The 23,588-nt window shown below is 42.0% G+C and overlaps 2 protein-coding genes across 7 annotated transcripts in view; one reads left to right on the forward strand and one right to left on the reverse strand.

Moving 5' to 3' along the window:
- The window catches only part of RIC1 (RIC1 homolog, RAB6A GEF complex partner 1), a 41,215-nt gene extending 35,953 nt beyond the window's left edge, over positions 1–5,262 (forward strand). For all 4 annotated transcript variants that reach the window (XM_033173430.1, XM_033173429.1, XM_033173431.1 and 1 more), the window contains 6 exons: positions 49–185; positions 476–762; positions 1,151–1,345; positions 1,905–2,082; positions 2,247–2,435; positions 3,304–5,262. In XM_033173430.1, coding sequence (XP_033029321.1) covers positions 49–185; positions 476–762; positions 1,151–1,345; positions 1,905–2,082; positions 2,247–2,435; positions 3,304–3,592 — 1,275 coding nt within the window. In that variant the 3' untranslated portion in view covers positions 3,593–5,262. The remainder of the gene's footprint in view (positions 1–48; positions 186–475; positions 763–1,150; positions 1,346–1,904; positions 2,083–2,246; positions 2,436–3,303) is intronic.
- Positions 5,263–5,711: 449 nt separating this feature from the next.
- Positions 5,712–23,588, reverse strand: part of ERMP1 (endoplasmic reticulum metallopeptidase 1) — a 54,300-nt gene continuing 36,423 nt past the window's right edge. Inside the window, exons 10-16 of one of the 3 annotated variants that reach the window (XM_033173433.1) lie at positions 19,755–19,945; positions 18,002–18,154; positions 16,085–16,287; positions 13,722–13,837; positions 11,778–11,944; positions 9,391–9,573; positions 5,712–6,248 (exon numbers count right to left, since the gene is read on the reverse strand). In XM_033173433.1, the coding sequence (XP_033029324.1) occupies positions 9,409–9,573; positions 11,778–11,944; positions 13,722–13,837; positions 16,085–16,287; positions 18,002–18,154; positions 19,755–19,945 (995 nt within the window). In that variant the 3' untranslated portion in view covers positions 5,712–6,248; positions 9,391–9,408. Of the gene's footprint in view, positions 6,249–9,390; positions 9,574–11,777; positions 11,945–13,721; positions 13,838–16,080; positions 16,288–18,001; positions 18,155–19,754; positions 19,946–23,588 lie in introns of those variants that run through there. The other 2 variants (XM_033173434.1, XM_033173435.1) reach the window with 2 other exon arrangements.

Genomic DNA, 23,588 nt, shown 5'->3' on the forward strand with positions numbered 1-23,588 from the left:
CCACCCTGCTGATGTATAATATTTTTCTTTATGCTTTCTTCCTTGTAGGAACCTAGTTCAAGTGGTGGCTTTGAATTCTTCAGAAATCGCAGCATTAGTTTGTCCCAATCAGGAGAAAGCCTTCCTCCTGGCAAGTTTAACTTGCAGAAAACCTTGAGCATGCCCTCTGGTCCATCCGGCAAAAGGTAATGTGATACCAGAGGCTATAATCCTCATTATGGTAGAACGGAATGTACAAGGCCTCTTCCTGGTCTCTTAAGAAACTAAGAAGACCATGCTGGATCAAGTTCATGGGCCACCTGGTCCAGTGCCCTATTCTCACAGTGAGAATAGTAGTCCAACATGGTCCTTGGAAGACATGGCATGGATCAGCAAAGAAGTACTGTTTCTACTAATCTTAATCTGTTTCTAAGATTAGTTTCTACTAATCTTAAATTAACGGTTTTAGTCATGTGTCCTGATATTCTCTCCATAGGTGGAGTAAAGACAGCGACTGTGCCGAGAATATGTACATTGATATGATGCTATGGCGACATGCCCGGCGCCTATTAGAAGAAATCAGGCTTAAGGACCTTGGTTGCTTTGCTGCCCAGCTGGGCTTTGAGCTGATAGGCTGGTTGTGTAAGGAACGCACCAGAGCTGCCCGTGTAGAGGATTTTGTAACAGCTTTGAAGAAACTGCACAACGACTTTCTCTGGCCGTTTCCGATTATTCCAGTTTGTTCCATAAATTCTCCTCTCAAGAATGGAAAGTACAGGACAGGTACTGTATCCTCAATGTGCTTTTTTGTTTCCACAACCAGGAAGTAAAAGCAGCTTCTAGGCCTGACTGAAATCTGGAGGGAACAGGAGTGCAATTGCCTAGAGCTTCCTTATTCCTCTGTATTTCCAAGCTGGTTGTATTTTTGTTAAATCAAAAGTTGATCTCACTATGCAGAGAGAGTTTCAGAGATCGGTTTGCATAAAGGTTACATTGCGCTTAAATAATTACAGTAGGCAGTTTTAATTGTTTTGGTGTGTACACACACACACACACACAGATAACCTGGCTTAGATTCAAAAAGTCCTATTGTATCAACTAAGAATGAAATCTTGACATGTGTTCATTGCCTATCGGGAGCCATCGTTTATTAATGTGCTTTATTTTCCAGTAATTGGTGAACAACTCTTAAAATCCCAGTCTGCTGACAGCTTTTTGAACATGGAAGTGGACAGTGGCATTCCAAATGTGCCGCGAAGTCACAGCTGGCTCGGTGCCATCAGTTCCTCCCAAAGAGAGATGGATGCAGCATCATCCCATGGTCCGCACATGCAGGAAGCATTTCTCTCCCCTTTGTTAAATAAAGGTATGTGAGTCCTTCATCCCCGCAGTTGGCTTCCTTTGAGAATGCATTAAAGTTCCACATTTTCTTGAGAGTAAGGGGAGCAGGGAATACTTTGCACATCTCGCGGCTCCCTTCTGCTTTCTAGTCTTTCACTGGAATTCTTAAAAGAACAGAAGGAAATGGATTAAATGGATTAAGCAAAAACAGTTCTGGTAATGGATGGATCTAGGCTTAGAAATGCTTTGAGTATGACTGCCATAGTGTGCTGTGGAGAGAATTCCAGGGCATGTTGTAGAATGTTCACTCGGGGTATTGAATAGGCCTCACTGACAGTCTGTGTGAACTCTGAGCACACTTTTAAAACCTGTTCAGTATTACAGGTGGAAATCAGCCATGGTTGGCAAGCTTTATTTCAGAGAAGCTCTCTTAATGACTGATCTTACTGAAGGGAAAACCGAGGCTTCCCTGTAACAGTTTGGAAACTATGGATCTCAAGGTTGTCATTCTGCTCAGTTTGCTACACAGACATGATCAGTACTGATTTTCTAAGTTCCGCATTAAAATGAAAGTGTTTTGACAGGTGATGAATGTAGCATTGGTTCAGCAACAGACCTGACAGAAACAAGCTCTATCGTGGACGGAGACTGGACGATGGTGGATGAGAACTTCTCAACACTGAGTTTAACACAATCCGAGCTGGAACATATCTCCTTGGAGCTGGCCAGTAAAGGGCCACATAAATCACAGGTTCAGCTGCGGTAAGTTAGGTTGGAATTTGTAGTAAAGGGGTGAGGAGTATTTGCTATGTCTCCTTGAAGCCAGTCTTAGCAGGTTGGGGTTAAAGGGGACAGCAGTCTTGCAGTGGTGTTAAAAAGTTCCGTTTGCCTTACCTTGTTTGCTTCAACTTTTTGCTCTTCTGTAGGTATTTGCTTCATATTTTTATGGAAGCAGGATGTCTGGACTGGTGCATTATTATAGGCCTTATTCTCCGGGAATCTTCAATAATCAGTCAAGTTTTTAGCCTAATGCAATCTTCAGAGGTTGATGGAGAGATGTTGCAGAACATAAAGATGGGACTGCAGGCAGTAGATAGATGGGCCTCTACAGACTGGTAAGTTTCATAAGCCTTATCCCCTCCCATTGTCTGCCAGATAAGTCCACATGCAGTTTAACATAGCATTGAAGTACACTGGTGATTAAAGGATGGATTTTTAATGTTGGACCTGTCTCAACCAGGAACTGTTCAGTGACCTCAATAATAGGCATGATATAAACGGCATGATATAAAAAACTGAACAGTAGTGTGAGAACAGGTTGTATCTATCCATAGAACAAGCAGAGTATGCATGTATATCTCAAATCACAGTGACTTAGGATATGGTGGGAATGGCTTCAGGGTAATAAGGGAAACTTGGGACACCATATGAGAAAACACAGGCTTTTACTATTAGAAGTGTTTCCACAGGCATTAATTTATGAGCAAAATGTTTTGAGTATGTTTAGTGTGAGGTATAATAATAATAATAATAATTAATAATAAATTATTTATACCCCACCCATCTGGCTGGGCCTCCTCAGCCACTCTGGGCGGCTTCCAACAAAATATTAAAATACAATAATCCATCAAACATTAAAAGCTTCCCTAAACAGGACTGCCTTCAGATGTCTTCTAAAAGTCTGGTAGTTGTTGTTCTCTTTGACATCTGTTGAGAGGGCGTTCCACAGGGCGGGTGCCACTACCGAGAAGGCCCTCTGCCTGGTTCCCTGTAACTTGGCTTCTCGCAGTGAAGGAACCGCCAGAAGGCCCTGGGCGCTGGAGCTCAGTGTCTGGGCAGAGCAGTGGGGGTGGAGATGCTCCTTCAGATATGTCCTTCAGGTACATCAAGTTCTGAACTTTAATGACCGGGAGAAGGTCAAAGCCCGAATTAAGAGTTTTAAGATAATTAACTAGAACGACTTTTCTCTTTTATGTCCTTTAGCCTTGGGTACAAGCCATTTTTAACCGTCCTCAAGCCCCAGCTCCAGAAACTGAGCGAGATAGCAGAGGAACAAGTGCAGCAGGAAGCCTTTCAGCCTGCAAACCTCTTGAGAGTGGCAGAACAAGCCAGCCCAAGGGCAGAAGAAAACAGAAGTTCAGCTGGCCACAGTGCCAGTCCTCAAACTGACCCTGGCAGTAGCAGCATGGCACGGCACGATGAGGACATGATTGCAGAGGAGGAAGAGGAGGACCCACTCCCAGAAGGCAGTTATGACTGCACTGTGTCCTAACACTGCCTGAAAACTTTTGGCTGATCATATGAATAAGAGCACAGCATCATAGTAATGGCATTTAAGAACATTTGCTTTTTTGGGGGGGCGGGGAGAATCAAAGCCTTCAACAGTTAAACTTTTTTTCTTTTTTAATGCTATTTTTTGTTTGTTTGTTTTTTTTAAAAAATGCATTAACTAAAGAACCTTCTGAAATCTGTGAAAGCTTCCCAGTAAGCAGTCTTGGCTCTTTCATCTATAAACTTGGCTATGTGGAAAAGCAAGAATATCGTATTTGTAGTTTTCATACCAAGATAATTTTATTTTGGAATCTTTGTTTTTCCGCCCCCCTCCTCTCGTCCTCAAATATTTTCCTGTTTTGGATAACTGATCATGCAGAAGGACATATATATCCGTGCACAAGTTGAGTTCCTTTGGGATGCAAGAAGAATGCAGCCTAATATTTGGAGGTTCTAAATTAAACTGGTCCCCTCTGGAAAATGAGACAATATTTAAGAGGAGTGTTTGTCTTGCCTGGTTTTTGAACCCAAACTTAAAAAAAAAAAAAATCAACAATGAAGCTAACTAGGATGACAACTTCGTATGTTCTGCTTAGCTTGATTTCCAGAAACGATGGCTTGATGGAGCTAGGCTCTGTCTGTTTTATAGATTATGCTGTTTGATATCACTAAACTTTTTATATTAAATAATTGTAAAATACATTGTATGTTTTGTGAATATTCCTGTATATTCTGTTCATGCTTCTGGTGCTTGTGCTGCAGTGAAGGGCAGCCCTCTCTGTCTTGCATGCTTTGACCTTTAATTCCAGGAAAATTGGAAGCATAGTTGGATGCGACAAGACTTTCACCGAACTCTTCCACGACAGCAGAAACAGTTGCTAGGGACTTGGTTTTGCTTCTGGACCTATTCAGATGTATCCTAAGCAGATTTTAAACAAATAACGGAAGGTTCTTATTTATTTCACTTGTACATTCTCTCTCTCAAGACTAGTTTTATGTAAATAGAACCACCTTATTGCTGTTAAGGCTGGGTAGTGACAATGTACAGTGTATATACTTAAACTACCACCTTGCAAATATTTTATAATGCATATACTTGTAACTAATTGCAAATGTTTATTTTAACTTTCATACAACAATGTTAAGAGAAGCTGGCTGCAGCAGAGGCTCATGGTTGCTTTGAGGTACTTATTCCCCCCCCATCTGCTGCCCCCAATACGTATAATATTAAATACCTGTAACAGTATTAAAATTTAGGCATTGGTTGGTTTCTACTGTGCAATTGGGGTTACAGGAAAAAAGAGAAATGCAACACTTCTACTTTTTATACAAAAACGTAACACTTATTTTTATAATGTGGGGTATAATGAATACTGATATGGACCAAAACCATTTTATTATGCAGAAGCATCACTGTCTGCCACAACCTCAGTTTGTTCATACATTATATGAATTCTGAACTGGTAATGTGTTGTGAACATTCAGAAGGAGCATAGAAATACAGATGATAACTTTGTATATTTTTCCAGGGGACAAGATCAAATTGTCTTTTAATGGATAAATGTAACTAGATAAGTTTTATTACTGTTGCTTAGACTTTGCCATTAGTACTGGTACATGTGCAATAACTTTCAAATAAATGACGAAGGGTGGAAATGAGGTAACAATCCATACTTCTTGTTAGTTTGACATGCTGCATTGTGTAACATTAAGGGCATAAGCATCTGCTTTTAATTTTTTCTAGGTAGAAATATTTAATCTGTTTTTAATATGTAATGTCCACTCACTAAAGCCTCTCTTGCATTAAGAGGCATGCTGATGAGTACTGTGCCAACCCACCCCCTGCAGGGTTTTACCTTTAATTTTGCTCAATGCTTTGCCCAGGTTTCTGTTTGTTCCCTGCTGCTCATACCACTGACCTCAAGACTAGCCTGTCTTAGCAAAGTCATGCTACTTACTAGAAGCCTGTGCAATGACTTCTGCTTGTGCAAGGGGGTCTTTCCCCTTCTCTTCCATGGCCCCTGAAACTGGGAAGAAAACCTAAGAACGAATCTACTGGCTACACCCATCCTTGAATCTAGCTACAGAAGCACCTAAACAGATTAGACCAGAAAACAAAACCTTTTCATAAAATCAATTTATTTAGCATTGGTTATCTTTTACATACATTCCATTCTCTGACCTCTTGGGTGTTTCTTCCAACATCTGTAACCAGGGCCTGGTTCTCAAACAGAAGACAAATTGGCAAGCATATATGTACCGCTTTAGGCAGCAGGTGAGGGGCTCATGGATAGATTGCTTCCTTTAAAAAAAAGAAAAGAAAGGATTCTTGCGTGGAAGATTAGCACAGCTGGAAAAAGGCAAAGCTAGGACCAATCTCCCTGGCAGGCACCCTCTCGAAAGAGGAGTGTTTCTGGGGTGGTAGAACACAACAGTCCTATGAGCTCCATAAATGCAGTCTGAAGTGGTACACCCAAGCACACATTTAACAACTCATCAGCTATACTGTTAATGTATATGACAAAAACCAGGCCCGTAGTTAGGCTAGCTAGACAAAACAAGGAGCAATAACTGCAGGATTTTTGTTCACACACACTCAATTTATCCTTGAGAACTTTTAAGCTGAAGAATGCCATACTGGGGATTTCAGTGCAATGCTAGAACAAGGGAAGACAAGATAGAATGATCAACAAGAGAATTCATGTGCTAAACAATTAAGTACTTTTTTTTGTAAAGGCAGGAGTTCACAAAAAGGCATCCCACTATTTCATTCTGCTACTTAATAAAATACACAACCTGAGTTAGACAAAGATTTTCTTTCAAGGAACAAAATAGTTATTACTTGCCCTGATGTTCCGAAGCATGCTCTGAGACATGTAGGTATTTTTCATTACTCCATATTTACATCATGCAGTCATTTTCAAACCATTATGTAAGTTTTGAGGCACAATGTAAATCAGTTGTGGGGAAGGCTTGGTGAGTTCTGAATTTCTCCAATCTCAGTTTATTGGAGAACACACACTATGTGCAAAAGGTGCACTGAGATTTTAAAAGCATGTTGCAAAAGCAGTACATTAAGATCCGCAAGAGATTTAGGGCAGATAAACACTATACTTTCTCAAGTTTTCTTTTAATGAATGGAAAATACTACATGCAAAACCAGGTTTTTTTTTAGTGCAGAGTTTGTGCACTTTTTAATATAACTTATTAATGCTGGTTTGTAGCTACAACAATTAAGACAGTAATAAAATAGGCAATTTGTTGGGTTTTGCTTGAAATATTTTGAGTTCTAAGTACAAAGCAGTGCTGTTACTTAGGACCAGCTGATGCATTCCACTAAACATTTCCCACAATAGAGCAGCCAAATATTTAGGTTTCCCCACCCCTCTGTAACGGGGAGTATAACACGCCTTGTGTTCTGATATCACGGGATTCTGAATTTCCTTCCAATGACCATTCAGTGTTTTAGAACGGAGACAGGAAAATGCAGCCCACAATGTCTTGACACAAACAAGTTATACAAGAGGCTACAGAGAGCAAAGGAGGAGCTAAAAATAAACAGCTGCTAGTTTTGGTGGCACACAGGCATCTGGGCTGGCGTTGACCTATAACGTTCAAATTATAATTATGCAACATTTTCCAAGACATTAATAAGGTAATATTAATGCAATGCAGAATTATTGGCATTAAAAAAATGAGGCGAATGGAAATGTTGAGAAGTCATCTGAATGGAAAAATTGAAGAATATATCCCATTTGGACAGTAAAGCTGAAGAACCAGGGATTTCAGATAGCATTATTTTTAAATGGAACTTACTTCGTGGTAGAATTGCAGTAAGCGAATTCTCACCTTGGCCTTTGCATATGTTTTTGTTCCTACCCCACCTGTGTGAAAGCCGCTACAGACACATGCTTTGTACGCTGTGTGATTTGGCATCTTGGCAGCAGCATCACAAACCTGAGTCTTGATGAGCTCGAAGGGGCAACATAGCCTTACAGCTTCCTACTACAGTAAAGCTTAATCGGGAAATGGAAGTTTTCTGCCCAGCACTGATTTTCTTCCCATACTCTAGAGCAGGCACCCCCAAACCCACCCCTCCAGATGTTTTGGGACTCCCACCATCCCTAGCTAACAGGACCAGTGGTCAGGGATGATGGGGATTGCAGTCCCAAAACATCTGGAGGGTCATGTTTGGGGACGCCTGCTCTAGAGAATAGTATTTTATACAATTAAGTTCTCTGAACATTCTGGCATATGCCACCTTTACATGTTCTCTAGCGGAGAGACTGTCCAGCCTATGTTGCTCATTTTGATGAAAATGCCATTTCCCCCCTTCCTTCGCTATGCAAATGAAGCAGAAGAGGTAGGAGGGGGAAAGGGTTGTATTGGTTGCCACTGGAAGTACTTTCTATGATCTGACATAAAACCTCCCCCCCCCCCCAAAAAAAACTGCTTCATGGTACCTGAACCTTCTGTCTGAAGTTATTACTGTGTGGATCTGAAACAAATAATTTGCTTTTTTATATCGCTTCATGTTTTGCTTATTTTATGGCTTCTAATTTATGGCGGGCTGTTTCCAGCCTCCTCCTAGGCAATTCTTCCCAACATGTTTCCTTTTGGAACACGTTTCCTTCCCCCGCGATGCACTAAAATATTTGGGCTTTGAAAGCTGAAGTCATTAATGGCAAAATCCCAAACATGAATAGCATTAATACTACACGTACCTATTCAAAAGCAAGTCCTATTGAGTTCAAATAGAAACAGGGTAGAGCAATATAATCTTAAGTGGAAGGAGTTACAGATGAGCATACCGTGTTCAATATCTCTCTGAACAGAGTTCCTCATTCCAACGTTTTTTTAAAGGAGCACATTTTAAGCATGTGCAACTTGATTTCCTGCAAGCTTCTAACAACACAGTGGAAATTTTGTAGTTTTTTACTAACTTGTAAGAAAGCAACTAAATAATAGGAACTGACCATTGACAGTTTTTAGCAACTACTGAATAGTTGGTACTGCCAAGAATGAAAAGCCAACACACAGATAAGACGTCTGCATACAGAAGGCGAAAGTGGGTAGCTCAGTGCTTCCAAAGTCCAAAGAGACGGCGATAGCACTGTGCGCTTGCATCCGATACAGCCTGGCCTTCATTCCACTTGATCCCCATAGAAAAGTGAGCGCATTTTGGGGTTGGTCCAACATCTACTCAAAGACACTGCAGTCGAGCCTTAGTGCAATGCCCCAAAAGGGACATAACAGAAGTTTTTAGAAAGAAAAACCGTAAAAAATCAGAGCAGGCAAGAATTAGCGATCGCCAAGGTCTCTGCGGTTAGAATTTAAATGGGCATTGATACTTTGGAACTGTAACGATCACTGGCGCTTCTTTTATCTTCCATGATGTACAGTCCTAAAAGTCTCCAACCCAAAGCCTTACTTTATCTGATTTAAGAACAGAACGAATCAAAATTACTGCAAGGCAGAACTCGGGTTCTTTAAAGCCTGCGGAGGGTTTTACATTGTGCTTGGAATGGAAGCCCCTTTTATTGCAAGATGCCCAGGACGGCAACTCTAAAACCACTTCCTAGAAGGCAGCTTTCAAGTAGGTGATATTTTGCATAAAAACCACAGAGGTTTCCTTTTCTCCCCCCCTCCCCCTTTTACATTTTCAAGCTGCCATAGAAATACCTTTGTGGCTGAAGTATTTTACACAGTATTTTTATTTTTATTTTTTTGGTCAACAATACTCATTCTTCCAACTCCTTATGAGCGAAAGTTGCATCCAATGTATGGGAAACAATTTACCTTTGTGTTATCTCTGGGTTAAAAGATAAATTGATCATAGGTGGAGACCCAGCCTGAGGTAAAAGTCCAGTTGGGAAATCTTTCAAGTAAGGCCTGCAACTGAGGAGAGTTGTTGTTTTCTTCAAATAAATACTGCGAAACCACAGCAAGCGTGACCATTCCTTTAGCGGGCTCTTCGGAAGCCTGGAAAAAAAAAACAGCCAAGGCAAAGCCAGATTAAGCAAAGATTTGATCACATGATTTCTAGAAACTTCTAAGTCCCTTATCGTTGCACAATTATAGGTGGCGAAGGGTTTCAGATTCAGAAGACTTGGGGCCTGCAAACAGTATAGAAGCCTGTGCACCCTTCACAGAGACTACAAAGAAGGGGAAATGGTATTTAGCAGGCTGAAAGCTCACAAATGATACTGAAACCAATTTGACAAGTACGGCACACGTGACGAGGAAGCATACTGAAAATGGGAGCTACGCAGCATATCCAACAAACAAGTTATATGGAGATGGAGCAATCTGCACATTTTTAAAAGAGAGTTTTAAGGCTCACAAAAAGCAAAAGTAGAAATGTTGGTTCATAAGAAAAATGTGGATTTGACCTTTTAAGACAATTAGAAACAGTAGGCTAGTAATCGCATGCACATTCTAGGATGGGCTGAAGTTTCCAAAGGCACCCTCTGATGTAGAGCAGATGTGCATTTTTGCTTCTTGCTGCTGGCTAAAAAGGGAATCCTGTATGAAGAAACAGCCTATGCAGAAGCCATTCTATGTCATGCAGGGATACAGAAGGAATTTTCTCCCTATTAAATATCAAACTAGGTAGAAAAGTCATTAAAAGAAGTTTAAAAAACCCAAAAAAACAACAACAGGTTAATAAATGAGGGACAAAACAGCTATGACTACACAGATTGTGCTAGAAGTATGAAAAGCACAAGTATGGGAATTACAGGGATAGAATTAACTAAATTAATATAGAAATTAATTTATGTATGCGACTACAGCGGCAAGAATGTTACTTGCCCAAAAATGGAAAGAAGAAGTCCCAGCAAAGGAAGAATGGATACAGAAAGTTATAGAATATGCAGAAATGGCAAAACTTACTGGAAGAATAATAAATCCAGATAAAAAACTTTTTTTTCTAAAAGAATGGAAATGGTTTATTGAATATTTACGGATAAATTGTAAACAGATAAAAACACTGGCAGGATTATTGTAATAACCTGCAGCTATATAAGAGTATAAAAATATATATAAAGAAGATAAATAAATGAGCAAGTTAAGTTAATTTGGATATGCAGAAGATAGTGAAAATAAATTTAAGCAACCACAGAAAGGGGGAAGGAAGTCAGTGAAATGTATATACAGTGGTACCCTGGTTCTCAAACGCCTTGGTACTCAAACAACTTGGAACCCAAACACTGCAAACCCAGAAGTAAGTGTTCCCGTTTGCGAACCTTTTTCGGAAGCCGAACATGCTCCGTTTTGAGTGCCACACTTCTGTTTTGAGTGTTACGCTGAAGTCTGTCTGTTTTTGCTATTTATTTTGCTTTTTTTTGTTTTTGAGCCTTTTTTGTTTTGTTTTTGTGACTGTGTGGAACCCATATCAGCTACTGATTGATTGACTGTGTGACTGCAGTACATTGTTTATCGCTTTCATTTTATGGATCAATGGTCTTGTCAGAGAGCAAAATCCATGTTAAATTGCTGTTTGAGGGGTTGTTTTTAAAAGTCTGGAACGGATTAATCTGGTTTTGCATTACTTTCTATGGGAAAGCGCGCCTTGGTTTTGGAACGTTTTGGTTTTAGAACGGACTTCCTGAACGGATTATGTTTGAGAACCAAGGTACCACTGTATTAGAAAAGTATAAATAAAATTTAAAAGAAAGAAAAGCGCCTCTACTTTTTACAAGAAACAGAAGAGCCATAACTTGGGATTTTACAGTGAGGCCAGCACATAGATAATATCGGCTTTCTTCGCTGTGGTCAGGAGATCAAACCGGGGGGGGGGGAGCGCAAGGGCTCCTCTCTTCAAGCTGACGCCCCTGTGCGCAGGTGGGTGTTAATGATGATTTTAGAGGGGTTTTGGGAGGGCCATAAAAAAGCTCTGGGGTGGCCAGATGTGGCCCACAGGTGAGCCATCCCTGAAATAAATGGTCTCCCTATGAAGCATGTTTTGAAGCAAACCTTTTGGGATGTGTGCAATGAGAAAAAAAGTAGACTGACAAGCCAAGGGGCAGGAGAGAACTGAGTTCCAAAATGTATAGAATAAAAAGCCTGCATGTTCTTTACACACACACACACAGATGAACCATTGGTACCCGTGTTCCGAAAAAGCAAATCACTTTTAATAGAGTTCTAAGAAGTAAGGTTGCACGTTTTTGATATAGTCTCACCTTCATCTCTATCCAGAAGCGCCATGGCGAGGCCTGGAGTCCATGTGTATAATATATAAAATAATCTTTGCCTATATTATTAGCAACAGGAGTTCCATCTCCAAGAGACCACCTGGACAGCGTTGAACCTTCATGTGGCCGAAGATACACTGACATGTGACTCGGACCTAAAGTAGCGGGGCAGACAAAGATTTCTACATCAGCACAGAGTGAAGAACACAGGAACTTTTTCAGGTATACCCAGAACTAACGTGAATTTCTTTTTTTCTCCTGAATTTCTTTACGTCCCTTACTGATTGCTTTAAGGCAAAGAAATTCAGCTGGATCAGGCCAAAAAGCCAGTCCGGTCCAGCATTCAGTTCCCACAATGGCCTGCCACATGCTTTGAGAAGTCCACAAATAAGACTTGAACTCAATAGCTGCTCATGGTTCTCCAGCAGGAACCCATTCACCATGAAACTTAGTGCATGGCTACACAACAAACTGGTTCGTTCAGCCAAAGGACAACTAGAAAGGTTGGTTGTATGAGTCTATGATTCGCACATCCAACTCTCTCCAATAGTGCTCCAGTGTTAATCAGTAGAGTATGTGGGGCCTGTGTTTTATTCAGAAAGTTGTACATTCAAAGATGTTAGGACCCATTATTGACAGCGATGGAAGGATGGCTGTTAAAACTAACAGACTTAGCTGAGATGGCGAAATCGACGTGTTTAATCAGAGAAAAGCCATTGTAAACATTTACTAAAGATGGGAAACCTCTCATTGACTTTTTGCATGAAAAAGAAGAAGAAATAATGGCATTTGGATTTGAGGATTGAAGATGATTTATAGAAAGTGGCTTTATTAGGTGTTATACTGCGGTTAATGAAGTGAATGCTTATATATAGTAGACCAGGGGTGGGCAACCTAAGGCCCGTGCGGCCCAATTGTCTTCTCAATCCGGCCCGCAGACAGTCCAGGAATCAGCATGTTTTTACATGAGTAGAATGTGTCCTTTTATTTAACATGCATCTCTGGGTTATTTGTGGGGCATAGGAATTTGTCCATTATTATTTTTTTCAAAATACAGTCTGGCCCACCACAAGGTCTGAGGGACGGTGGACCGGCCCACGGTTGACCCCTGTAGCAGACAGACAAGGAATCGGAAGTTCTTTAATTTCTTAACTTTTCTCTCTCTCTTTTCAATCTTTTTCTATTCCTTTTTCTCTATCTCTTCCCCTTCCTTCCTCTTCTTCTCTTTCTCTTTTTTGCCTTTAGATTAATGTTTTGGTTTGGACAAAAAAAGATATTTGACAATCTTTGTATTCTTCTTTATAAACCCTAATAGAAACATACATATTTATATTCATACAGATATAGAAAGCTGTACACTATAAAAAAAATAAAAAAAAGAAAGCTGTACACTGAGCTTCTGTTTGTACATGTCACATTCTTATTGCTTATTTGCCTTCAGTCTGCAAGCAGCTTTGAAGGCCTAAAAAGCAGCATAAAAATTTAAACAAATCACCAGAAGGTAGCTTGTTAGTTGCTTGCTGCAGAGATGAAAAGTCTTGTGGCACTGTAAGGACCAACTAATTTATTGTGACATAACTTTTCATAGACGAGAGCCTACTACAGACAGAAGCTCTTTAATGCATACTGCAACAGTGGCATGCAACATTTCCTGTATCTGGGGAAATGGACTGCTAGGGTCATATATCATCTAATCCCAACTTCCTGCAATGCAGGAATATGCATCTGTCCATATGGGGATCGAACCTGCAACCTCTGCGTTATCAGCACCACACACTAACCAACTGACCTATCCAGGCTGACAGTGACAGGGAATTGTTTGGCAGCAGCCTTGCTCTCAGTATTTTAGGACTAGCATTGCCACCTGCAGAAACCAGAACTTCTCCCCAACGATAAGTAGCAAATGAAAATACAATAGCACACACAACTCACCGGTTATTTCAAAGGTGAACTTTGTAGAATCTGATGGCGTTCGCTCTTTGGAGAGAAGCTGAAAGTGAACTGGTTTCTTGGGAGTGATGGCTGGAGCAGGAAGATACCAATTTTTCCTGCAAGAAAAGGTTGCGTTTAAGATTAATGTGACTCTCCAAAACGGCATTTTTAAAGTACTTTAAATTACTGCTCGGTATTGAATCTGTCTAACTTAAAGAATCTGCACAACACAACTGGTCATATCACAGCGTCAAACAGGGATAGGTTTGAAAACTAAAGTTATCACCTTAGAGCCAGCCACAAATACATAAAGTAAATCCAAACGACTATATTCGTCATATAAAAAAAACAAAAACAAAAATCAGATATGTTGGAATAAATCAAAGTTTTGGTTGGCAAATGCCAAAAGAAAAAGGAATTTTACTTTAAAAAAATCCAAAGTTTTCCTAAAAGCTTATGGGCCCAAATGCTTTTCACAGTCGAGCAATAGCTCACATTGAATCAATGATATTTCAAACGTAAGACTAAATTTAAGCTTTATAGAAAGAAACCACATGATAACCAATGCTTGCTTTAACTATAAACTATTATTATTTATTAAATTTCTATACTGCCCTTCACCTGAAGATCACAGGGAGGTTTATAATATAAAAACACAAAAATATATACCATGGTAACAAACAAAACCAATAATTCCCCCCCCTGCAGTTTCAAAAGGCGTATATTGCTTAATTAGCCAAAGGCCTAGGAGATGATGGGTGTTTTTGCCTGGCGCATAAAGATATGCAACAAAGGCTCCAGGTGAGTTTCCCTGGGGAGAGCAATTCCACAAGCGAAAAGCCATTCTTGTGTTGCTATCCTCAGGACCTCTCGTGGGGGAGGCACACGAAGATGGGAACCCAATGACCACATTGTTGGGGGCGCTTGACATGGGGAGAGGTAGTCCTTGAGGTATTGCGGTCCTGAGCAGTTTAAGGCTTTCTAAGTCAAAACCAGCACTCTGAAACCAGCCGGAAACTAGTGAGCAGTCAGTGCCAGGATTGGCGTAATATGCTCAAACAGTCTTGCCCCGGTGAGCGACCTAGCTGCTGAATTCTGCGCCAGCTGAAGTTTCCAAACGATCTTCAGGGGCAGCCCCACGTATAACGTGATGCGGTAATCTAACCTAGAGGCTACCAGAGTACAGACAACACAAGTTAAGACTATCCCTGCCCAGATAGTTGGTGAAGTTGGGCCACCAGGCGAAGCTGATAGACAGCGTTGAAGGTGAGGACAAAGGGGGAGATGTAGGGCTGTGGTGGGCTGCATCTGCTTCAGTCCCCACAAGCTATATTACCCTGGAAGGTGGGCATTATGGTTGAGGGGACATGCGCCGTGAAATTTAAAAAGTCCCCATCCCTTAACAAGGTTTAAAAAGTCCCATACAGGTAGGATTTGAGAGGAAGGAAAGGGGGAGGGGAACCCACACCTTTTCCCTTCAAGGCCACCCTCACAATATAGCAATGAAACCACTTAAATGTGGCACAGGCCTCCCTTTTTCCTTTGCCTCCTCCTGAAACCCTCCTCACCTGCAAGCCCCAAACAGCAGTACAGGAGAGTTCCAGGCCCTAAACAGAAGCGTTCCTCTTAGAGATGCAGCAGAATCTCCCACTTAGAGGCATCCCAATTTAACTATCGCTTGCTTTGGGGCTTTTTTTGTTATGTGAAACCATTTATAAATGCAGTACAGTGGTACCCTGGTTCTCAAACGCCTTGGTACTCAAACAACTTGGGACCCAAACACTGCAAACCCAGAAGTGTTCCCGTTTGGGAACCTTTTTCGGAAGCCGAACGTGCTCCGTTTTGAGTGTCACACTTCCGTTTTGAGTGTTACGCTGAAGTCTGTCTGTTTTTGCTGTTTTGCGTTTTTTTTTGTTTTTGAGGCTTTTTTTGTTTTTGAGGCTTTTTTTTTGTTTTTGAGGCTTTTTTTGTTTTGTTGGTTTTTTGACTGTGTGGAACCCATTCCAGCTACTGATTGATTTGACTGTGTGACTGCAGTACATTGTTTATCGCTTTCATTTTATGGATCAATGGTCTCGTCAGAGAGCAAAATCCATGTTAAATTGCTGTTTGAGGGGTTGTTTTTAAAAGTCTGGAACGGATGAATCTGTTTTGCATTACTTTCTTAAGGGAAAGCGCGCCTTGGTTTTGGAATGCTTTGGTTTTGGAACGGACTTCCTGAACGGATTATGTTTGAGAACCAAGGTACCACTGTAAACCTAGCCTAAATACCAGTCCGCTGTTATTTTTTTATAAAAGCATTTCATCCGCTCTCAGTCTTATTAAAACACTGAATAGTACATTGAGGAGATGATGTTACCAACTTGAATAAATAGTCCACGGGAAGGATCCAGGGAAATCCACAGAGAGGTGCGCCTTCCTCGCATTTTGTTCTAATGGAATCGTTGAGTTCAGGTATATGAGGAGTGATATGAGATATCCCGCCATAGTCGAGCCCATTAATCCATATTCCAGAATCACTTTTCGCCAACTGCCCATCCAGGCTATGAAATCTTCGATTCATGTGCTGGAAAAGTGACCCAAAAAGGCTCGGCATAAAATATTGATTCCGGGTTATCTGTTCAGCGGACTTATTATGACCATCCACGAAGACCAGCCTTAAGCATTTGCACACACCATACAGTTAAAGCACATGACTTCCCCCAGAGAATCCTGGGAACTGTAGTTTGTTGAGGTTTCTGGGAATTGTAGCTCATGTGTTGGTTAAACGACCATTTCCAGGATTCTCTGGGGAAAGCTGTGTGCTTTATGTTTATGGTGTGTATGCAGCCCATGTGGTACCACGGAGGCAACAATTTTGCGAGACAAGAGTTTACTTTCCATCTTCAAGGGAAAACCAACTACCAACTTGGGTGGTGTCCAAAATATTTTGCAAGAGGGCATTACAGAATGCTCTGCGGGTCTCAATGTGAGTGAAAGGCCAGCTAAGAATGTACTTGGAGTTTACCCAGAGACACTATGGAGGTATATCAGAAACTACAACTAATCCGGAATGCAGCAGCTAGACTGGTGACAGGCAGCAGCTGCTGAGACCATATAACACCGGTCCTGAAAGACCTACGTTGACTCCCAGTATGTTTCTGAGCACAATTCAAAGTATTGGTGCTGACCTTTAAAGCCCTAAACGGCCTTGGCCAAGTATACCTGAAGGAGCGTCTCCACCCACTTTGCTCCGAAGGCCTTCTGGCGGTTCCCTCACTGCGAGAAGTGAGGTTACAGGGAACCAGGCAGAGGACCTTCTCGGTAGTGGCGCCCGCCCTGTGGAACGCCCTCCCGTCAGAGGTCAAAGAGAAAAACAACTATCTGACTTTTAGAAGACATCTGAAGGCAGCCCTATTTAGGGAAGTTTTAAATGTTTGATGTTTTATCACTTTATAATAATATTCTGTTGGGAGCTGGGGAAACCCAGCCAGATGGGCGGGGTATAAATAAATTATTATTATTATTATTATTATTATTATTATTATTACTCCAACGATTGAATTAAGACATGCAAATCAACCTTCAGGGTTGACATATAGCTCCAAAGAATCATACTAGACTAGATGTCATGAAGAAGAGAGAAGAGTTTTGGATTTGATATCCCGCTTTATCACTACCCGAAGGAGTCTCAAAGCGGCTAACATTCTCCTTTCCCTTCCTCCCCCACAACAAACACTCTGTGAGGTGAGTGGGGCTGAGAGACTTCAGAGAAGTGTGACTAGCCCAAGGTCATCCAGCAGCTGCATGTGGAGGAGGGGAGACGCGAACCCAGTTCACCAGATTACAAGTCTACCGCTCTTAACCACTACACCACACTGGCTCTCCAATGAGAACCTAAGTCTGAGAAGAGTCAATAAATACTTTCCATTCGGGGATCAATGGGAACTTACTCAGACTCTAACGAGCAATAAATGTACATTTATCAACTTCTGAAGAATGTATCAAGGAAGAAATTCCAAATTGTTCCCAAACGGAACCAAATGTTAGTTTCTAAACTCAAAACTACTGCAGTTCAAACACAGAACTGCACAAAAAGTCATGAGCGGCTATGATAAATACATAAAAGATTTAAAGGGTTGGGAGATAAGTGTTTCACTACAGCATCACCCCCTAGTTTCCTGTGTTTTATCTCTGGTCCATTTAAGTGGATACATAGAACATTATGAGCCAGCAGCTTCAAAGACTTGCTGTTTCACTCATTTGCCACATCCCTCTGCAGCATCAAAAGCATTCCTTACCTGGAGAAAGATTCGCTTTGGTCTGGGGTTTGCAAAATCTGAACTGAAAGGGAAGAAGATTCCACTGCAAACCAGGACGAACGTGATGGCAGAAACAGTTGCTAATGTTATTATTGTCATCTTTGTACTTTTGGCAAGGTAGATGAATTTAAGCTGAAGAACAGCAGGAGAGAAAAACAAGGATAAGAGCACTTCATCTATAAAAAAAAAAAAACACTTCCAGAAAAACCAACTATTGAACCTGAAGCTTTTGAAATTTAGGTTTATTTAATTGCAAAGGTTTCTCCCAAACACAACTCTGTGTGGCAAATCTGGATGAGGGCCAGTGACCTGACGAAGACCACATGGTTTAGGGGACAGGGAGATGGGAGAAAGGGGTCTACCGGCAAATCTCTGGGCAATTTAGGGGGGGGGGAAATCAGCTCCCAATTGTTTAACAAAAAAAGGCTTTTCTCTCTAAATTAGGCTGCTCAAATGAAAAAGCTTGGAGTGGAAACTAGGAGTGGTAATGCTGGGCACATGTGCAGAAATCATTCCTGTTTATTAATTCTAAGGCTAGGAACCTGGTTCCAGTCAGTGGGCTTTGGGGTTCCAGCAGAAAGAAAATAAAAGAAATCTGGTCTGCCCATATCTGACTTATAAAGTATCTTATTTAGAAGAAGAAGAAGAGTTTGGATTTGATATCCCGCTTTATCACTACCCGAAGGAGTCTCAAAGCGGCTAACATTCTCCTTTCCCTTCCTCCCCCCCACAACAAACACTCTGTGAGGTGAGTGGGGCTGAGAGACTTCAAAGAAGTGTGACTAGCCCAAGGTCACCCAGCAGCTGCATGTGGAGGAGCGGGGAAGCGAACCCGGTTCACCAGATTACGAGTCTACCACTCTTAACCACTACACCACACTGGCTCTCAGAGATCTGAACCAGGGCCTTTCATGCCTCTCCTTTAGTAAGGTCAGGAGGGAACAAACTAGCATGGTATTTACTAGTGAGCAGAAAGAAGCATTCTGAAAATATCAGCTTTTGTTAAAATATAAGAAAATGTTCCTGCTCCTTAAGAGTTGTGAAGATAGTATTGGCAATGACTGGTGAAATCAAAGATGCTAGAGGGGTTCTGTGCAGAATTTCCAGGGGTTGCAAGTTGGGCTTACGGTTCATTACCCTTCCACATAACTTACTGGGCACAATTCATTATGCTAATTCAACGGCATCTACATAATTTGCATCTATTCCAGCAGAAACAGCAGTTTTGCCAACCTCCCAGCGTCTTGCTGAACGAACCAAAGTTTGGGAAAGTGAGCAACCTGCCAACATTTTTTTGTGGGCATATTAAAAACTTGCATAGATCTGTTGCCATCTCTATTTCACAAGAGGGAAAACTTTTTAAAAGCAGCTAATTGAAGCACAGCCCGTGGCAAATTGCAATTCACGCACAAGCTCTCAGGCCATGCATGTTTCACAGCTTAAAACAGAAAGATGTAGAGAAAAATGGTCTTGAAAAATTCATGTTCACATGCACAGAGAAGCCACATGCATTTGCATTTTTAAAATAATAATAATAATAATCACAAGAATTGTCACAGCATTTGTTTAACCTACAGATCAAAGGTTCTTAATGCTACAACACTGTACACTACTTCTCTGCAGTGAGCAGCAATTAATATAACGAGACTTGCTTCCGAGAAGGCATGCCTAGGATTGCACTGTGAATCAGCTTAATTTGTAGAACACAATGTATTTCTGAAAGCATTCTTACAAAGTAGGAAGACAGAAATGTCGTCGCCAAAACGATAAAAGCAGCCACGACCACATCGGGTGGAATTTCTGAACCACTGCGTCCCAAGATGGGAATAAACATTTCAAATATAATCCAGTTGAGGTATAATGAATAGACATATGGAATAAACATTCCCAGGAGGTAAACTGCTACAAATTTCATTGTGGCACCTACATTGAGAGGGGGAAAAAGAAAAGAAAAAGTAGCCAGCAATATAGAATTCTAGACCTTTCTTCAGATTTAGAAGAAGAGGAGTTTGGATTTGATATCCCGCTTTATCACTACCTGAAGGAGTCTCAAAGCGGCTAACATTCTCCTTTCCCTTCCTCCCCCACAACCAGGGGTGTAGCAAGGGGGGTGAGGGGGGTGGTTCGTCCCGGGTTCCAAAATGGAGGGGGTGACAAATTGTCAAGGAACAATTTTATTTGAATTTTATTTATTTATTTATTTTAAATACCTGCTCCGAAGGTCTTATCTTACTATACTAGGGATTATGTAGCTATATATGAAATTTCATGCATATCGGTTAATATCTTGACCCTCCTCCACCAAAATAGCTGTTCACTTGGCTGTTTCAGTTCAGTGGAGCACTTACTCTTCCCAACCCTAACCCTGTGGAAAGCCATCTAATTAGACTTTAATTTGATTTTGAGATGTTTTTAGGAGGCAATTTAATCATTGTTTGATTTTTATACCAATGTTATGTATCTGATGTTAGCCACCCTGAGCCCGACTTCGGCCGGGGAGGGTGGGATATAAATAAAAGTTTTTTTATTATTACTTGTTATTATTCCTTTGTAAGAACATATGAAATAACGTAAAACAATTTTTGCAGGGGGGGGAATCAATGAGGGGTTGACAAGAAATTTTCCGCACCGGGTACCACCTGACCTTCCCATGCCTGGGGGGGGGGAGGTTTGACAATTTTTTTTTGCCCCCGGGTACCATTTTACCTTGCTACGCCCCTGCCCACAACAAACACTTGGTGAAGTGAGTGGGGCTGAGAGACTTCAAAGAAGTGTGACTAGCCCAAGGTCACCCAGCAGCTGCATGGGGAGGAGCGGAGACGCGAACCCGGTTCACCAGATTACGAGTCTACCGCTCTTAACCACTATACCACACTGTTCATTCACCACTAACAACAGGGCTGCTGTGCAAGCATGATGAATATGAAATTAAATATACGAAGGTCCACCCACAAAGTGTTCCCTGGAAATAGTCTGTTGAGCAAGCATTCACCCATCGAGTCCACGAATCCCACCGATTCCTATGGGAATCAGTGGTCTCCCACCCCCACCTGCCGTGCATTCTTCCTGCAGCCAATCAGAAGCCACGCTTTGGTTTCTGAATATTCTGGAAGTCGAACAGACTTCTGGAACGGATTCCGTTCGGCTTCCAAGGTACGACTGTAAATTTAAGCAAGAGCCTATCTATTATTTTTTGAGTCAACGCACTTCTAAACAAGGAGCAGGGAGAAGAGATTTTCAGCAATGCCAATTATCAGAGCGCTTTAAAACAACAGTAACAACAACAATTTGGGATAAGTTTGCAGAACAGGATTGGTTCACATAAGAGGAGGAACAAGAAACTATTCTTTCTTCAAGTGAAAGCAAACATTAATCTGATAAAAAATATGAAAAGGTGGGTGGTATCTCAAATTTTGTACAGTCTAAACCAGTGATGGCGAACCCGTGGCACGCATGCCACAGCTGGCACGCAGAGCTCTCTCTGCCGGCACGCCAGGAGGAAGACTGACCGATGGGCATGCTGAGGACTTTTCCCATGGGGAGCCTCCGCTGTGGGTGGGGAGGGCGCAGCGCTATGCACACGCTCAGAAGCGCGCTGCCGCTTGGTGAGCCTCCCAAGAGTTCCGAGCAGCCGCCTTCCTCCTCCTGCTGCTGCTGCTGCAAGGTTGAGGCTTTGGCTGGGGCCAATGGGAGTGGAGTCAGAAGTGGAGTGGAGGCTTCACGCTCCCCAGCTGAGCTGCCCGATCCCACTCCTACTTGCCTGCAAGCAGGAGCAGGGTGGGGATCTCTCAGCTGGGAAGCGCGGAACCTCCACTTCTGAGAGATCCCTGCCTTCACTCCTGCTTGCACACAAGTAGGAGTGGGATCAGGCAGCTCAGCTGAGGAGCGCCTGGCTGCCTTCAGCTTGGTGCAGGGGGCAGGGGCTCTCAGATGCAGCTTCCGCTCTGCCTCCACCTTCCCCAACCTCAGCAACTATTCAGCCTGACTGCCTTCACGGGGATCTGATGCGGAGGTGGGGGCTCCTTTAAACTTCTCCTTTGAGGAGAGTGCAGCCACGAACCTCTCAATGAAAAGTGTGACGGAGTCTGCACCTCCCCTGCTGAGCAGCCTCGATCCAGCTCCTGTTCTTGTGCAGGCAGCAATGCTCCCTAGCAGAGCAGCCCAATCCCACTCCTACTTGCCTGCAAGCCGGAGCAGGCTGGTGTGTGTGTGTGTGTGTGTGTGTGGCTGCGACATCCCTTGCCTGCTTGCTTGCCACCCAGCCCGCCTTCCCTCACTCTGAAAACGGAAGCGTGGCACTCAAAATGGAAGTTATACTAAGAACAGAACACGTTGCGCTTCCGAAAAAAGTTCGAAAACCGGATCACTCATTTTCAGGTTTGAAGTGTTCGGGTTCCTAGTAGTTCGAGAACTAAGCTGTTCCAAAACCGAGGTTCCACTGTATTATTGCTCCACTCTCTCTCCACACGGATGCGCCAACCTCCTCTTCTAAACTAAAACCTCAGTATTCAGGTTAAATTGCCTTGTTGGCACTTTGCGATAAATAAGTGGGTTTTGGGTTGCTGTTTGGGCACTCGATCTCTAAAAGGTTCGCCATCACTGGTCTAAACTGTACGCTTTGCTTGATGCGAATGCCAAGTATAGGTTGGCAAGGGCAGGTGGGAGTTTTGCAAAAAAAAGGAAAAAAAAGCTCCAAGTAGAACGGCTTTTCAGCCCAGCAGATTCTGAAGAGCGCATGGGGACAAGAGGCAGGCATGAAGGCAAAAGTCTACAAGGTGGAGGGGCTCTGCTATGGCAGAGAGCCTGGGATCCACTGAGGTAGTAAGGTGGTCCTCAGGCCCCTCAGCTGCCTCACATTTTCCACAGTAACAAAAGAGAGGGGGCGGGAAGAGAGAGAGAGAGAGAGAGAGAGAGAGAGAGAGAGAGAGAGAGAGAGAGAGAGGAGAGAAAAGCACATCTCCTTCTCCGTTTGCGCCATGGCCAGGGGCTCAAATCTCCATCTGGTTATGAAACTCACAGGGTGACCTTGGGCCAGAGAATAACTTCTAGAAGTCGAACCTACCACACAAAGTGTTGTTGTGAAGATCACATGGAGAGGGGAAGAATGAATGAACGAATCTTTATTCGCGTCAGCCATCGGCCGTGGCAATACAACAACAACACGATATTCAAAGAATAGAATTATATCAATTATATAAAATACATCAATTATATAAAATACATTTTGGGGTTTTGAAGAACGAAGTCTGCCACCCCAAGCATCTGGGGATATACACGTAAACATGCAAGTAATTTTTACCGTTTACTATTAGATTCGAATGCATTATTGAATATAGCTTTATGTGATATAAGTTGTTTAATTTAAAGTTATTATGACTTTTTACATTGCATCAGATGGTTGCTATTAATGTTTGGTGTTTTGTTGTGTTTTTGTATGTGTTGGGAGCCTCCCAGAGTGGCTGGGCTATAATTATTATTATTACTATTCCCCAGCTGTGAATATTTCCACTAGAATTTCTGCCATAGAAAGTCCTAGTAATTTATATACAAACACCCTAAAGTTCTT

The sequence above is a fragment of the Lacerta agilis genome, chromosome 16 (genome assembly GCF_009819535.1).
Source record: "Lacerta agilis isolate rLacAgi1 chromosome 16, rLacAgi1.pri, whole genome shotgun sequence".
Taxonomy (NCBI): domain Eukaryota; kingdom Metazoa; phylum Chordata; class Lepidosauria; order Squamata; family Lacertidae; genus Lacerta; species Lacerta agilis.